Consider the following 17256-nt stretch of genomic DNA (forward strand, 5'->3'; position numbering starts at 1 on the left):
CCCTTAATTCCTCTTCTCTCTCCCCACTCTTCCATGGGTGGGAAGAGACCACTTAAGTGCAACAAACAGACAGTCCAAGTTGTGTAGAGAAGATGCTCAAGAAAACCAGGCAGCCAAAAGCACAGCTGACAAGACTTAAGTGTCAACTGATGACACAGGCAGCTACTTCCACTTTTCCCAAATCATTTTTACAAGCCGGCCTTGCAGTTCCTCCTCACTCAGAGACGGGTTCCCAGCGCGCCGAGCAGGGACCTGAGCTCATCCCAGGGCAGCCCGTGCCACAGCACAGGGGCCTTTCCCTGCGGGAGGCGGCAGTCCCGCACAACAGCAGCRACTCACGTGCACGATGCCAGGCAAGGCGGCCACGTTCCCGATCTGCTTCATGGCCGGCAGAAACCCTCCCGCACCTGCGAGGGGAGAGCAGAGGGAGCCGAGGAGCTGGGGCCGAGGCGCCGGCCCCGGCCCCCCGCTCCCGCCGCGCACCTCCGCCGCGGCACGCGTTGCGCAGCTCCTCGAACATCAGCTTCTCCAGCGGGTCGTTCACGTAGAAAACGCCCTCCACCTGCGGGGACACACGCGCCGTCACGGGCCGGGCCGGGCCGCGCCGCGCCGCGGGACACGCCAGCCCCGCCCGGGCGCGCCGCACGCACGTGCATGTTGGGCACGAAGCCCTTCTTGATGCGCCAGCAGTTCTTGTCCAGCTTGTCCAGGTACTGGAGCTCGTCGTTGTAGCTGCGGCTCATGGCGCCGCCGGGTCCCGCGCCGCGCTCCGCACCACGGAAACGGCGCCCACGGCGCCCGCCGAGGGACAAACCGCGCCGGCGCGCACGGAAGCYGCCGAGGGACAAACTTCCTCCGCTGCGCTCCGGGGAGGAGCGAGCGGCGGCGGCTCCGCCCCGCGCGTGCGCGCGCGCCCCCTGGCGGCAGCGGGCGCCGAGACGGCGGCCCTGCCCGCGGCCTCCGTGTTCAGTAAAACGGCGGTAAAACGTCGGTGAAACGTTCGTATTGGAATGTCGCCCCCTCCAGGTTCCCTGCCCAACGCGGCAAGGATGCAGAGCTGAGCTCCTGGCAGCCCCGCTCGCTGCCTCCTTGTGACCGGCTGTGCTGAAGAAACAGCGGCATTTGTTGTTTTAATYTATTTTTTTCCCTCCACGTAGCTCCGTGGCAAGCTGCGTGGCTGGGTGTGCGGCCCCAGTGCCTCGGCGCGGCCGGGAGCTGGATCAGCCGGAGCCTCTGTCCTGGCCGCGTTTTGACAATGTGTCTTTCCTCCTCTTAGAGGGGAAAAAAACGAAGTGCACCTTTCTGAAAGCATATAAACAGGATTTTATTTGAAGAGAGGCATTAATCTTGCCCAAATAAACCCACACAGCTTTACATCAGTTAAAAAAAAAAAACCCACATCAACCCATAATAAATAATGCCAAATGCATCCCGTGTTCTCCTCTCAGTCTCTGCACAGCCTCAAATATCCCTTGATCCTTGGGACTCCCGCTCCGTTAAGCAGGACGAGGTGGCTCTGGCCAGCGTTTGGGTTTCACATCTCGGCAGAGTGGGGCTGAGTCAYCGGATCGACCCCAAGTTTGTGGTTCACAAGCCGTCTCTCCTCCTCCTTTAGCGTTTGTAGTGGACGTCGGTAGAAATCAACAGGTATCCCTGAGGGAGAAGAGCCGACACTGGAATGCTGTGCGTTACAGCGTTCCCACCCCCTGTTCCAATTCTAGGCTGGTGTCAAATGTCATAAAAATCCACTGAAAGTTGGTGAGACTGGAAAGTAAAACGGCTGTGAAGTTCAAAGCACAGAAACCCGTAATAACAAGCTCATCTTCTGCCTCAGGTCCTACCGCTTTACACCATGTTAGCAGCAGAAGGTACATCCAAAGATCACAGAGCCTACCAGGAAAGCTCCTCTGAGCTGTGTGGGATCATCCCAAAGCGRGATTACTTTTACCTAATTCCTAATTTCATCAATCAAGAAGTTAGTCTTCTTATCTAAACTCCTTCTTTCCCTTATTGTCAATGCAAACAGAGCAATGAACCCCTGGAGAGCATCACAGTCTAATGTGGTGTCTTTTTTTTTTTTTTTTTTTAATTGGCTATAGGCAATAGATTGGACTGGAAGTGGAGCCTGTAGAATTAACTTTTAATGAGAACCCATATCATACTGATAGGGTAGAGCATTTTTCTGTTGTCCTCTCCCATTCGTACTTACTGATGAAGAGGTGAGGAACAGGCCCCACAGAACCATCAAAATTATTGGTTCATATTTAGCCTTTAGGGCTGTTGGTATATTTGTCAAGTGCAAGTAGTCTCCAGGTTCTGTTTTGTTAGGGAATCGAGCTGCTGCTAGATATGTGGGATGCAAAGAAAGATTAAATTCTTCCTTCCCCGAGTTGTGCTCTGTGCTTGATCACAAGCAAGGGTCTGGGGCTGTCTCTGGAAAGCAGAAAGTGACTGAGAAGTTGGAAGACAAATGGAGAAGTTTACCTGCCTCACCCATTTTCTACAAATTCATTTGTCATCAATTCCCTGTACCCTCTAATTTTTGAGCAACACAGTGTTTAAAACTAATGGCTAGAATGCTGCAAGATGTGCAGAATACTGTATGATTTGGAGAAGAATAATCAGCAGGCAGAGGGTGTTCTTTGGGAGCTCAGTAACTACCTTTGGCTAATAGCCTCAGCCATTATCACCAGTCTTCAACAAAAGCTAATCATACTATGTGCACAGAAATTAAATCCACCTCTCTTACATTTCAGCTATTCTACTGAATTCAGCAGGAGTGCATGGAGGGGTAGCTGTAATTTCATTTGATTACCCAAGCTCGAACTAAATTTAAAAAGGCAAGTTTGTTTTCACACTGGGTTAGAACTTGCAAAGCCGAGCAAGCTGTGTGTTTAATCACTCGGAGCATATGTATAATAACTCAGTTTTATTTTCTCCCCCCTTGAAAGAAAGAAAGGAGCATTTTTTTTTTCCTGGTGGGATTTTACTGGTATTACAGTTCTCATTTTGCACTCAGGGTCTTTTTTTTTTTTTCCCACTGTACTTAACTAATGGCAGATCCAGGCAATTTCCTGTGCAATCAGAAGGTGAAAAGACATTTTCCTCCTTCCTCTTCCACCATCTCCCCAAGATAAAAATAGGAATAACTATTTCATAAGAGTGTCAAAATCTCACCTCTACAATTGTGATGTGTGGTCTTGTCAAGGTAACATTGGCCAGATTAGGAAGAGGGAATCCTTTTGACAATTTAGCTTAAGAAAATACAAATACAATGAGTTAGGCATGCAGTAAAAGRATTTAAATACCCACCCTTCGCTAAAAATGTACCCTCAGACTGCTAAGTCATCTAAAATAATTAACCTTAGTCTTCACAAGCCTCCCTGGGAGGCAGGTGTGATGCTGATCTACCAGTGGGGGAACAATTACCGATGTTCCTCTCTTGGCAGTGTTGGGGTTAAACCATGGCCTTTCATGTGTGGTGAATTTTGCATTGCGTGCTCACTGATTTCACCCCAATGGCCCAGGGGAGCGTTAATGCAGCCCCAGCCTTCATGAGGTGAAGAGGGTGCCAGAGCCCTGGCACAGGCTGCCCAGGGAGSCTGTGGAGTCTCCTTCTCTGGAGATCTTCCAAACTCGCCTGGATGCCGCCCTGTGCCCCGTGCTCTGGGTGTCCCTGCTGGAGCAGGGGGTTGGACTAGATGATCTCTAGAGGTCCCTTCCGGCCTCAACCAGTCTGGGATTCTGTGAGGAGCTGTTCCTATTCCTATCTGACTCCATTAACCAGAGAAAATGAAGTTCATCGTGGTACAGAGGGCTGACTCAAAGCTATATCTCCCTCTTCAGGGGTTTAAATAAGCTTTGTATAGCAGAACACACTCAGAAACACCTTCGCTAATGAGAGGTGGGTGASTTTCTGAGTCCTTTCTGCCTGGGTTTCTCTGATGGCACTGCAAAACAGGGCCAGAGACTAAGTGCCTTCATACCCCTACAAACTGGTCTCCCCATTCCATGCTTTACTGGTTGATGATCATTTTCTGCTCAAGTTAATGAGAATTGGTAACTTAAGCAGCACAAGTCAGCAGAAGTTACTACAGTCGTCCCCTGTGCCTAGTCATTAGAAATGCAGCCTCACCATTAGCCGATGGGATTACTTCAGTCTGTAAAATATAAGACAGGATGTTCTCCAGAAGTGATATCTGCCACAGATAAGAAAATTGAGTTAGAGATTACTTTCCAATAGCGCTGGAATTGTCAAGCTCTAGTTCTGGATGGAGTTTATAGGCTCACATTCAACTCTTCAGGTCATTTGGCCCAAGAGAGTCACAAGTTAAAGCGACCTCTGGATCTTCAGCCTTTGAAATGATGCAAAGGAAATGAAATACAAAATGCAAATAGCTCATCGTTCTTGGACAACATTTTCATCAAAAGCAGCCAATTTCCTTTGCTCGTAAGATAATTTATCTTCAATACTAAAGCAGGACCAGAGCAGTTCTAAGCTTCTCAGAACGGGTTGATTGTTCTCAGAATTCCCTGGCTCTCYGTGCAGGTTGCGTTTTCCCCTCCACAGCTGCAACCGCACTGTTTGGGGCATCTGAGACTCCTCTTGGCTCCCGTTCCCTGCTGTAATTACGAGCATCTGTGCTGAGCACCTCTCCCTCCGTGCTGCGCGCGATGACCGTGCGCGCCGCTCTGCCCGCTGAGGGGCTGCAGCTAAGGGCCGGCTGCTTCACGGCCACCACTCATGCTATCCTAAACTATCAGCTTACCTCAAAAAAGCCAACGTTGGAGTGGGTTAGGGAGTACTGGAGCCTGAGGGAAAGAAGAGAAACAAGTTGAGTCACCGGAAAGGACAAACACCAATTATTCTGGTCATGTACAGGCGCTTAGGGCCCCAGCTCTTCCTCAGCACCTCAGCACCTTCCTCAGCACCTTAGTGCYCTTTTTTCTCAAGGATTTGGTACTTTTGTTTAAAGCTTTGGTGTAAGCCTTACTAGGGAGGGAAAGAAAAAAAATCTGTCCATGCTGTCTTGTTGCTGGGGATGCTTCCATATTTAGAGCAGTTGAGATGAGTACTTATTCAAAATAAGATTCTTGAAGTTCCTTAGCACTCCAGCTTTCAAGGTAGGTTTCCGAACACATTGTGGATGCTTTGAATGCTCTTTGAATGYTGCTGTGGGAAGCTGATAACAACACTAGCTACTAAATCAAATATAACTCCCTGGAATTAGTTGATTGTTATGCTAACTAATTGCACTAGTTATAGCAACCACATTGCCTTGGTAGAGAAAGTCCGTCAAGCTCAGATAGATGAGGATTCCTGAACTACTGAAGCTTGGCATTAATGGACCTTTAACTTGTCACAAGCCTGACGAAAGATGTGGGAGCACAAAGCTTTTTCCTGAGGGAATTCCTGCAGGTGAACTCCCCCAAAAAACCATAATCATTAAGTTATGGTAATCTGATCATGTGCCTAATGTTAAGATTGCCAACACTGCTTTCTGAATGACCTTGGCCAATCCGTCCCTGAATTACCTGTTCAAACATAGTGASCCCATCAGTTTCTGGTCAAATGTATTCACAGAAATACTGGTATTGGCAGCCTGCAGAAAACAGAAATCTTAGGTTACCAAGGCAAATAAAACAAACAAAMAAAAAACCCTTTGCTTAGAATTAATCATAAATAAATWAAWAAAWAAATCTTCTTGGTTAAGCTGTTCCACCTTTCTCCCTAGCCTGTGGTTCTTGCAGGTTGCATAGAGTAAATGTCTGGTTACCTGAATGTTACTGTCAGGAGCTGAAATGTAGGTAAGACGATTTCATTAATCAAAAACATATTTGGTTAAACAAACAAGATGTCAAGAGACATGACTCACACATGTAGAACAGGAATTCCTGAGAACAAAGGTTTAACTAATATAATGTTGGATATACATGATTTTTTTTTTTTTTTTTTGCATCTATAGGAAAACATTATTTCCCATAGAAATTTCCTATAGGCTTAGTTAGCCCACAGAAGCACTGCTCATGACTAAGGTGAGTTTGCTTGTTCAAAAAGAGGAAATCTGGTCATCTCCATTTCTATGACAGACTTTTAAAAGAAAGAACAAACACATTCAGATCTGAATGAATTGTAGCCTCCTTCATCATACTTACTATGCTCATTGTGAACAAGGACTGGGTGGATGAGTCAGGCAGAACAGCAAATACCTCCATGGAGCCCTGAATCTCTAGCGTAAAGGAATCCTGTTGTAAGCTGATGATAGGTGTTTCAGTGGCCATTAGCTTCAGCATCACGGGGTATGGTGTAACTGAATACTGGGCTACCTGTAAGGATCCAAGGGGAAAAAAAATAGGAGTTTGAGGACTGCTTGTTTTTTTTTTTTTTTTTGGGTAGAACAGATCAGATTAAAACATTTTCCTCACTCTTCAAAGTAATCATTTTGAAGTAGCTCCTTAAGGTTGGATTTAACAACAAGTGCTAAGAGGAGATTGTTTGAGTAAGCTGGAAATAGAAATTTCCTCCAGTGATAAATCCTGGCCATGTCAGGAATTCAGTGGAAAGTTGCTTCCAGTTTAGGAATCCTGTTTCCTCTGAGTCACTTTCAGAAAAAATAAACATGATTTTGTGAACACAGAAATTGAACATGGATGTGATATTTAAGAAATATAACAAAGGAACTCGGAGGTCACTTTGAGATTCACCCGTCCCATAAGGTAGGTTCCTGCTCTGGACCATCCTCAAAGCCTCACTCTGTTGTTTGCCTGAAAAGMGAGGGGATTTGCCAAATAAACTTGATACTTAAGAGCAGGAGGATGGTATGATAGCAGAGCTCAGTGCATTTTATGGAGAAGACCACATGATGAAAATCTTGAGAACAAACTCTTCAGCTTTCTTACAGAGGAACCTAGTATCATCCTGCAAGCAATCGAGGACATTAAGGTCCTTGAACCCTCAGTCTGACTTCATCCATCCTTAGCATTCAAAGCCTAGGATCTCTTATGCTCGTTTTTGGTTGCTCAGAAGTCACACACGCTCCTACTCCCTCTCCTGTTCTAGTCATTGTCTCCCTTGAAATAAGTGGCAATCCTGTACTGTCTACTTTTCCATAAATGCAACTACTTATTGTCCATCTGTCAGCTTACTTTTTTCTCCCCTAATAAGCCATAGGCTAACAGTGAAGCAAAGGCAATCATGCAGGTATAGGCAGGGGAAAGSGGCTGTTTCTGAGCTGAGCTCTCTCAAGGCAGGACTCTTGCCTGAAAGCTTTTTCCTACCCATGACAGGTTTTAGGTGGAAACAACTAGAGATTTGTTGTTGACCCAGTACCCAGAGCAAGGACTGATGTGCAAGGTTTTGGGCCAAGTTTGGTAACAGCTCGAGTCATTCAGTTGTTTGGGAGGCTGGAAGTGGCCCATCTGTTCTGCTCTTAGGAYGCACAGATGTTCCCACTTCTCCACTGCAAGAGCCCTGCTGGCACTATAAAATCTTTGGAAGACACCAGTACTCCCTACACTGGGGCCAGAGACAGCRGTTTCCTAAGGGTGTGTGGAAGCAGCAATACTCACCTCAGGGATGATACTGCCAAATATCTCTGTACTTATATTAAAATAACTGCAAGTCTGCAAAAAGAAAGCAAAAAGACAGACATGAGTTTAACAGGCATTATTTTAATACCTACCTTTTCTTTAAATATATTMTTACTGTCATTTCAGTGAATGTTTGATCTTTTGTTCTCTGAAATGCCCATAAAGGACTCCGCATACTTAAAGCTGCTTCACAGCAAACTGCCAAAACACTCCCTGGGGAAGCAAGTACTTAATAGGGTCTTCTCCAGAAGTGCAGTTGCAATAATATTCTTATAGTCTGGGCTGGAGACTCCCGCTTTGGGACTTACTGAACCTCTTGGAGACAGGACAGTTGAGCCTGCCTGGCCCCCGAACCACAGCTGCTGTGGTTTGTGACATACGCTCTCCTCTAACAGCCCCTTGGGTACTTTGAGTAGGCAAAGGCTCCTTAGAAAATGGACACTGAGGCAGCTAATTCCCCAGGGTAAATCCTCTTTATCTATCTCAAAAAAGCCTATAACTCAGGTCTATTAAAAAGCATTATTTCTGCAGGAAGGATGCTAGCATTTGGTACTTTGGTCAGTGGAACTAGGCATGCATGGCTATACATGAAAGACTCTAGACAACACAAATAGCATAACAGTTCCGCAGTCACAGGGCTCAGAAGCCAATAAACAGTGTAGGGGTATATTCCCTGCTCAGTGTCATGCCTTGGGTTACGTGGACARCTCTGCACCCTTTCCTCTGCGAACCCTACTCACCTCTTCTGCAATGGTGATGTTGAAGGCTCCTGCTGTGTAGTAAGCAAAGGAGGAGGTCTGAAAGAAGTACTCAGAGTAGGCAAGGTAGAGCATGGAKTCGCTTTGGTCTGGAACAGTGAAGGGAGCTGCCACGAAAGGGGGGGCAGAGTAGTTTCCACCTGGGTAGACTACACCCTAAAAAGCATTGTCAGAAATAAAAAAGAAAAAAAATCAGTACTATTCAAATTTTCTGACTGGCTTTAAGGTGATTTCAGACAACAAAGCTATTTTCTTTCTCCTTGCTCCACAAACCAGAACAACAGCTCAAGCTATTCAGCTAAGTGTATAAATGAGCACAAAGGTCTTGCTGCACACCCCAGACCCCTTGCTCTTCCATGCAGGTTGTGAGGACAAATTCCATGGATGGGATTCCTCCCCAGAAGACACCCACGATCTGCCTTTTGGGATGTAGGTTACCTGCTGGAGACAGTCTACCCCTCAGGAAATAAAGCCTCCTATTTAAGGGCCCAAATATTGAATGAAGAGCATGTCTAGGCATAATTATGGTTCCTTCTTTTAGTAGAGCTTCTTTACATTTTTTTTTTCTAACTTGCTCAATTGACTTTTACTGCTCTCTGTTTACTCTAACCAATTCACCAGCAATTAAAAAAATGATATGGCTTTTTAGAAATTCATTTTACAACAGGATTGTTATAAATGATCACAATAACAAAAGCAATAGTGCTTTGGAATGTCCTCTCTGATACTGCCTAATGTTCAACCCAGCAATCAYATTAATCTAGGAAGACAATCCTATCATAATAATAAGAAAAAAACTATCTTGGCAAATATAGTCAAAAGTAGTTACCTTTAAGTCGAGGTCAATGTATGGTCGGGAGACTGCTGGCAAGCTCTTTAAGGAGTAGTCTATTTCAGCCAAATTGTCAATCGGCATTAGGACTGTGAGGGCAGCAAATAAAACAGAAGGCCAGRTATTTCAAAACTGAAGATTTTTGTTGGTTTAATTAAAACAAAGCCATTTTTGCAGGAGAATGCACAAGGCTGTTCTCAAAGGAGAGGGGAAAGAAAACAACCAAATAAAAATCAACCAAACAAAGCAAAACAAACAACAGAGCATCTCCTACAGGAGACCCATGGTTTGCTGTTGTACCAAGAAGGTACTGGGCTTTCTTGTCGATCAGTCCTGAATCCATTTAAAGCGCATCCAGCTTTGCTAGACAGGTTGGCACCTGGCCTGCCTAGGCAGTTCTGTGTATTTTATGCAGTATCTGCCTAGCAGTTTTGCTGCCTAAACACTTGCACAAATTTGGTCCAGAATGTTTGCAGTGAGAAGCTTTTTACAAATGGGCTTTTTCATTTTGTCTTTGGCAGGTCAAATAAATAGGTAAGTAAGAGATAAATTTCCAGGCAGGCTAAGAGATCTGGCCTCAACTTTTCAAGTGCAGGGACATGGGAAGGGAAAGCAGCCTTATTATCAGTGCTGCTTGCTAAGCAGCATTTTTGACAAAAGATGTGCAGACAGTTTACCACATTTGCAAGCTGAGAATCACCCTTAAGTTGCTGGCTCCTCAGAAGGATCCTGCAGGTAATGCAGAATGTGGGGCTCACACTGCTCTTGAGGGCTTTCCCCAGCAGCTGCTGCTTAGGAAACCACAGAATCTCACTGAGCAGGAGACAGAAAGTACAAGGAAAATCTATCACTAGTGACTCACCATTCAGCGATCGGAGGTCTTCATCTATCAGCTGGATCCCAGATCTGATGTTGGGACATGACTGGAGAAAAGCACACTCAAGTTATGGCTTGATTAGTGGGGACCTGTACCCACCACTCCGCTGTGTTCTGCACATCGGTCTGCATATTGCAGCACTTGTCCAAGTTCCTGAGCTAGCTCCAGTTTAGCTCTCTGGGTTCCCAACAAAAATTACCACTATTAAAATGCTGATGGTTCTCTCAGATCAGCATCAAATTATTCAGTTTTTCTAGTTCTTTAGCCAAGTTCCCAGCATTGACTTGTGAAAGTCCTATTTCTTAAATCCCTCCCCTAAACAACTAAGAAGACTTACATTAGTAGTTAAGCTCCTGTGTATGGGTTTCTTCAGATACTTAATAAAGAAGTTATGCAGGAAGCTACAGGAAAGGAAAAAAGCAACATACAGGTCAAACACTATAGTCCTTGACAGACTTCTATACTTCCTGCATGTGTTTATTCAAGAAGCTGTTCCTGGAGGAAATAAAGTAGCTCTACACATCATTAGTTTAATCAGGCCTCAGAGCTGATATCTGARTATTCACTGGGGCTCCTTTCATTTAAAAGGAGACATTGTTCACCACAATGGTTAGACTGGACAGGTTATATTGCCACCACCATGCATATAGGAGCACAGATAAATAAGCAGTTTGTCCAGTGGAAGTAAATAATTAATTAAATAAATAAATAATAAAACCAGATCCTTCCTCCCCATCAAAAATACGTTAACAAAAAAAAAAACAAAAAAACAAAAACAACAACAACAAAAAAAACCCAAACCACACCACACCACCACACACTATGGGAGACAAGAGCTATACTGTTGTATTCAAACAGTGAGAGAAGTACAGGAAAATAATGAAATGATGCTGCATAGAGTTGTAACCAGAAGCACAACACACAGCAGCCTCCAAGCCAGGCCTTTTTAGCTTGGAGAAGAGAAGACTGATAGGAGATCTGATCAAYATGTACCARTGCCTGAGGGAAAAATGTAAAGGGAGCCAAACTCTTYCCAGTGGTGGCCAGTAATAGGACAAGGGGCAATGGGTAATGTTGAAACACAGGCAGTTCCATCTCCATGTGAGGAAGAACTTCTTCCCTGTGAGGGTGACAGAGCCCTGGCACAGGCTGCCCAGGGAGGCYGTGRAGTCTCCTTCTCTGGAGATCTTCCCAAMCCCCCTGGATGCCGCCCTGTGCCCCATGCTCTGGGTGTCCCTGCTGGAGCAGGGGATTGGACCAGATGATCCCTAGAGGTCCCTTCCAATCTCAGCCATTCTGGGATTCTGTGTGGGACTACAAGTACAAGCATACAGTTGTACCTAGGATTAAGGATTACAGCAGCATTTGGAATGAACTGTGTGCTGAAGAACGATGAGGGATTATTTCATCTGATCAAAATTGCTCWACTTATCCTCAAAAGACTGTGTAGACAAATGGCATAAACTTGGTGCAAGGAAACATATTTTAACACTCGATTAGGGCTCTGATTCTCATCTGTGGTGCAAGCACACTCCCAAAAGCAAATTTATTATTATTATTTTGTGAAGCTGTCTTTCCACTATTGACAGTTACTTTCTCCCTGAACATATACAAAACTTTTGCACTTACCCACTTTTTCCATTCAATTTGATGTCTATATCACCAGAAGTTGTCCTGCAGCTTGTAAGTGAGATCAGTGTATGACCTGTGTGATCCRAGGGTGTTGAAAAGATTGCAGTAACAAATACCTTTGAAATGTACACAGTGCTTCTTCCAGTGTCTTTGCTGCATAAAGGAAAAATATGCAAACTGATTTTTAAAGAACAAGATTCAGTTTACAGCAATTCATTCCCTTTATTCACAACATTCATCCCCCTATATTCACAACAGAGGGAACTGCAATATATCTGGTATTGATCTGCACAAGTGAGGTGGGGTGGTCTAGTCTGTTGCTGTCTGAGCAGAAGTGATGTCCTAGCTGATGTCGGGGAGCCTGATGTGTCACGATGGGCCCTTCAGTCCCTTCCCCACCACTCCCAATGGATCTGAGGGACCATGTTCAAGGCTTTATAAGGGCTATAGATTAGTGGACTGGGGCTATCTCCTATCAGCAAACTTGTTCAGAAGAACCAGCCTACTCCTGTGTTACTGATGTTAGCTATTAAAGAACAACTTTGTCATGAAGATGTCACAAGGGCAACTAAGCTTCACATTTTTATCTTTATAACCTTTCCCATAAGCAGCAGCCTGTACATCAGCCTGTACTTACAACATCCACGTCCTTAAGCTCCAGCTCATATCAATGGTTAGAGAAGCATTTGCAATCACCAGTTTTATCCCTGTCCCAGGTAGGAGGGAGATGGAAGCGCTGGGAAATTCAACAGCAGTGACTCTTATTCTATAACAGAGAAAGAAAGAAAAATGATATTGCACTTTTCCAGGCTATGATAACCCTGCTCCTAACAYAGTTTTACCTTTACTTAGCATATTTGAATAGGGAAATCGGCTAAGTGCTTGTCTGAGTAGCCAGCAAAGTGCCAAATTGACTTGGTACRTACACAGGTTGCTGGCTAAGCACTGAAGTGCAAAATGTTGCATCTGGCTCTCGTGTTTGTGCATGAGGATTCTGCATATTTTAAAACCTTACTCATTTACTATTTTAAATTATGCAGCATTTCACATGATTGGTGTGGACAGCTACCAGGATGGTTACCCAAGTTACACAGTATATTATTTTAGAATCTGTTCTTATGGATGAATTCTAGATCAGCAGCTAATATTGAGTCAGGCTTCTCTCCRATCCACTTCAACTCCTTGGAAATCAGATACCTGATATAAGCTGGTCTCTTGATTCCCTCTCTAGCCAATAGAAAAACATCAACACCTGCAAAGCATGATCAGTCCCATTCTGAAATAAGTATCTAAACCAGAGGTGGAACTGCTGAGTGTGTGAGCTCTCTCTACTGGATCACAATAAGAACCTAGTTGACTAAATTAGTCCAGATAATTAATTTCCACCTGGAAAGAAAATAAGTGAAAGGGATCACTCTTTATGTATTTTTGCTGTGATTTCGTCAGGGTTTGTTTGAAGGCCCCAGGTCCACCAACATGGAAGTTCTTTAAGTGATTGTTACTGTACTACACATTGACATTCCCATGATTATGAGTACACAGTGCTCATAGTGACAGTATCTTAGTCTTAAATTATTAAAATTATTAAAAAAGAAACAAAAAAGATTATTTTGCAGGATTATTACTTACCTTGAGATGTTGTATTTGACATTCCCAAGCCCATATTTTTCATGGCCATTCAAATCAGGGAATTGCTCCTTCTCCATGTTCTGCTTCAGGATTTCAAGCCCAACCTCCTTGGCTGCAAGAAGACAGTAATCACTTCAATCACTTTTGATACTGACTGGGAGTTTATGCTGATGTGCTTCCCATTTAGGCAACTTTAAACACTGCCTGCTTCCATTTGTCCGAAGGGACACAGTGACGGAAGGATGAAGCTGCCTCATTTGAGGCCCAGAGGTGCTTTTTCAGGTCTCTCTCCCAGTCACTGCATGGACTGAACTAATTGATTCAGTATCTGAACTCAAATGAACCTGGTTAGATTGTACCAGGCTGTCAAGCTCCCCCCGTCTGTCACAGTTATTTCTGCTTTATTGTTTTCAAACCTTCCTTTTCTTTACAGCCTCTGATCAGCCCATTTCCTCCCATTGCCCTCACTCCCAAGATGTTTGCCAAATCAGTATTCATGCAGTAACACATCATCTCCTAAAAAAACCACCCAAATGAACAAACAAACCAACAAAAATCACACATACCATACTCTAACCCCTTCTGGCTGATCCTCACTTTGAGCCCAGGGTTAGCTTTCAGTTGCAAACTAAGCAAACTTAAGAGGAGAAGAGAACAGCAGATCTTCAGCATCTTTGTTGTTTTTCACGGGACCTGTTAATAGATATTGGTGAGAACAGTGGAAGTTCATGCAGGAAGCGTCGTAACTGAGGGAGGCTCAGCCACCTTTGTCACATGGTGGCTCTACTTCTTTTTCCCCTGGAATGAGTTGTTCTGTCATCAGGTTTCTCTCCAGAATGGATAAGGTAAATACCCTATATACCCATCAGTGGAGAAAGCAAGAACCCTTTTTCCATAGGTTGCTTGGGAAATGGAGCTCCTCAGGGTGGAGGACAAGAGTCAGCCAATTCCACATTCACCTTGGTTGCTAGTGGAAAATGTGCTTGAGATATCTCTGCTTTAGGACTATCTCCACAAAAGGACAAATCTTTTTCAATGGGAAGTGCTAGGGTTGTGATTTCCTCCCCTTCCTGCCTCCAGGTACTAAAATAAGGAGCTGATTTTTCCCAAAGTATGTGGAGCTCTAGGTAGCTGATGGTGATTCAGCCCAAGTCATTGAAACTTGGGACTTTGGACAACCTAATCAGCTCATTTATTTATAGACATGGATACTCCCGCTTTAGGACACACTTAAGATTTTAGTCACAATTCTTAAGAATACATTTATGATCCCTTTTGGCTCATAAGGAAGTGATTTTTTTGTCAACAGAAAATGTTTTTGTATCTCCTCATCTGGGTGTTAATAAATGTATTCAGTTTTATCTAAAAACTCTCCTTGCAGATTCCATGCCCAAATGGTAATTTATTCTCTCTCTCTCTTTTTTTTTCCACCCTTGTTCCTGTTAAGCAATTTCTGGTCCATGATGTAGCTTTATTTCTCAACCCATGCTTCCGATGGATCCCTGTTAATGTCTTGTGGGAAACTGGGAAAATACTGAAACAAATCCAGCAGTTCTACTTTATGTGACATTTTTTATTAAAAATCAGTGCTGGTGGGAGCAAAATAAAATGAAAGAATGTACAGTATGGTGCCTTGATCTATGTTCTCAAATTGGCAGTTTTGTACCTGTTTATTTCACCGCACAGATATTTTTCATGTTCACCACCCTCCTCCTTATTTTTGGATGCCTATATACCTTCAGTCAAATGAACCTGAGATTTCCAGCATCTTGAAAGTTTGCTCAGCCTCCTCCTGTTTCACAGAGAGGGGCTTTGGTGTTTATTGCATTTTACAAAAACATATTCATAATAAACAGGTGAGTGTGTTTAATAATAAGTTACACATCACTGCTAGTCATTTGGTTCCTTTAAATTTTCAGATTGCTTGAGCTCATTGGCAACTGACTGATTTCTGTGGTGTCCTCTCACAAAAATGTTAGGAGATATTCACAGCCTGGGTGAGGGACCTAATGGTCAGGATGAAAAATAACACATACTTKCCATTCCCAGCTGGCTGTGCCTCCACAATACAGTTGGGTGGATCGGGCTTATTTCAACAGRGCCATTCAAAAGTTAGGCCTCTTATGTAGGACAGTCATCTCTATAGATTGATTCTATAGATTCATCCCACCTATCTTAAAACCTCCTGTGACTGCAGAGGGAGTCACTGCTTCCACGTCTGAATGGGTGTCTAYGGGTGGCCTCAGCCACAGTGAGATCAGCAGGAGCTTTCAGCTGATTGGGACTGACCCAGGATTACACGGRATCAGTAGTGCCTGCTGGCTCTACGTGATTGAGCACATGGTAGTGAATGAGTAAAGCAAATTCCCATCCGTGGGCTTCTGTGCCTGGGTTTAAAATGGGCGCGGGGTGAAGCTTTGTGGACAACTGGCTGCATCTAGTACAAAGCTTTTGCTGCTGAAGGCAGCCAGGTCTCCCCAGGGCGGAGGGAGAAGCCACCTTGCCAGAGGATTTTAAAATCAAACTTGGCAAAATCAGAGAATGGCCAGTTGGGAAGAGTCCTCTGTGGAGTTATCAGTTATCTGAGGTTCTTTGCGTGAATGGCAGGCAGGTCACCCAGGGATGGTTTTCCTTGTGATAGATAAACTGCATTATGGACAGCAGAAATTGCATGGGAATGTCTTTTCTGGCATTACTTTCACATAAAAAGTCTCTAGTTATCACAGGGATCTGACATAGTGGTGCATAAGAGGGGGCCTTCATGAGACCATCTATATTTACAGAACATTCCTCTAACTCCTGAAAGTTTTTTTGATCATTCTAACCTTTTTATTGCTTCTAGAATTGCATTATTTTTACCCATTATACCATCTATTAGAAATACCCACTACAAACCTCAAAAAACATTTTCAATCATAAGCATAACTTTAGCAGTGCATACTGCAAAACTCTGAGATAAAACCAGCATAATTTCCATGTAAAATACAGTTTTGGATAGTATCATGTAACATCTTTGCCTCTTAATAAGAACAATATGTTCTCCTTAGTTTTATTCAATAGAAACTGAGACATGAAAAAATATCTGCTTCACATGTAGAGTAAAAATAAAATACCAAATTTTGATAGAACACCTKCTACTGAGATATAGTTATCGTAATTTAAAATCCCTAAAATTAGTGAAATTTGGCTACTGCTGCTCCTTCCCAAGAAAACCACTCTGCAACAAAGCACAGCCATGAAGCAAGTATTTGTTACCTTACCTCCCCTGGGAGCTGCAGAGAAGAGCCTKCTGTGACAGGGGCTGAGGATGCTGCAGGGAACCCCCCTGCCACCAAGAGCCTCCCTTTTAAAGGGAAGAGCCTTGCGGCTGAGGGCAGCTGATTGCCGCTGTCTTCAGCGATATCACACAAGGAGTGGTCTCCCAGCTAACCATGGCCCAAGTATTTTGCATGTCCCGGGATAGATCCATGTGTCTCGTTTCACTTAGGGACCAGGCAGGGGGCAGGATACACTGTGGGGTGTTCAGGCACTAGGATGCTGAGCTCTGTCAGGTTTAGTTAAGCCTGTGTGGCATTAAAACTGACTTTTCAGAAGGACTAGAGAGGAAAGCTAGAGGGAAACTAGATTTCAGTAGTTCCATAGGGCTAAATTCATTTGGTATATATGAAAGAACAAACGGATGTATGACTGTTAGCACGAACATATGGGAAACAACAAATTCAGTCCTTCTGTTCTGAAATTGTTCAGGATAGAGTGTGAACCATGAATATGTATATCACATCCTTGCAGTTAATATTTTTGTGCTTCTTCTGCTTGCCTGTCTTTCAGCTAAACAGTACTATTTACTTATCCTTCAGCTAAACAGCCCTATTCGGCTTGTCAAAGAGGTGATTTAATCAATTAGCTCCTATGTAATCTAGGCAAATTCCCTCAGGCCT

General features: G+C 44.0%; 2 protein-coding genes across 2 annotated transcripts in view; both read right to left on the reverse strand.

Annotated features, from left to right (window-relative positions):
* The window catches only part of RTCB (RNA 2',3'-cyclic phosphate and 5'-OH ligase), an 11964-nt gene extending 11178 nt beyond the window's left edge, over window positions 1-786 (reverse strand). Inside the window, exons 1-3 of the mRNA XM_026052250.1 lie at window positions 651-786; window positions 484-562; window positions 340-407 (exon numbers count right to left, since the gene is read on the reverse strand). Coding sequence (XP_025908035.1) covers window positions 340-407; window positions 484-562; window positions 651-743 — 240 coding nt within the window. The 5' untranslated portion in view covers window positions 744-786. The remainder of the gene's footprint in view (window positions 1-339; window positions 408-483; window positions 563-650) is intronic.
* An 825-nt stretch (window positions 787-1611) lies between these two features.
* On the reverse strand, window positions 1612-13990 carry BPIFC (BPI fold containing family C). Its single transcript, XM_026052240.1, has 15 exons — window positions 13885-13990; window positions 13319-13430; window positions 12327-12455; window positions 11687-11842; window positions 10395-10458; window positions 10043-10103; window positions 9178-9269; window positions 8331-8504; window positions 7570-7623; window positions 6157-6327; window positions 5536-5603; window positions 4770-4812; window positions 4136-4199; window positions 3178-3254; window positions 1612-1653 (listed from the first exon to the last, which is right to left on the reverse strand). The coding sequence occupies exons 1-15, from the start codon at window positions 13988-13990 to the stop codon at window positions 1612-1614; spliced, it is 1413 nt and encodes a 470-aa protein (XP_025908025.1).
* Window positions 13991-17256: the final 3266 nt, after the last annotated feature.

This window comes from Nothoprocta perdicaria, unplaced genomic scaffold, assembly GCF_003342845.1.
Source record: "Nothoprocta perdicaria isolate Ctin4 unplaced genomic scaffold, notPer1 scaffold_86, whole genome shotgun sequence".
Taxonomy (NCBI): domain Eukaryota; kingdom Metazoa; phylum Chordata; class Aves; order Tinamiformes; family Tinamidae; genus Nothoprocta; species Nothoprocta perdicaria.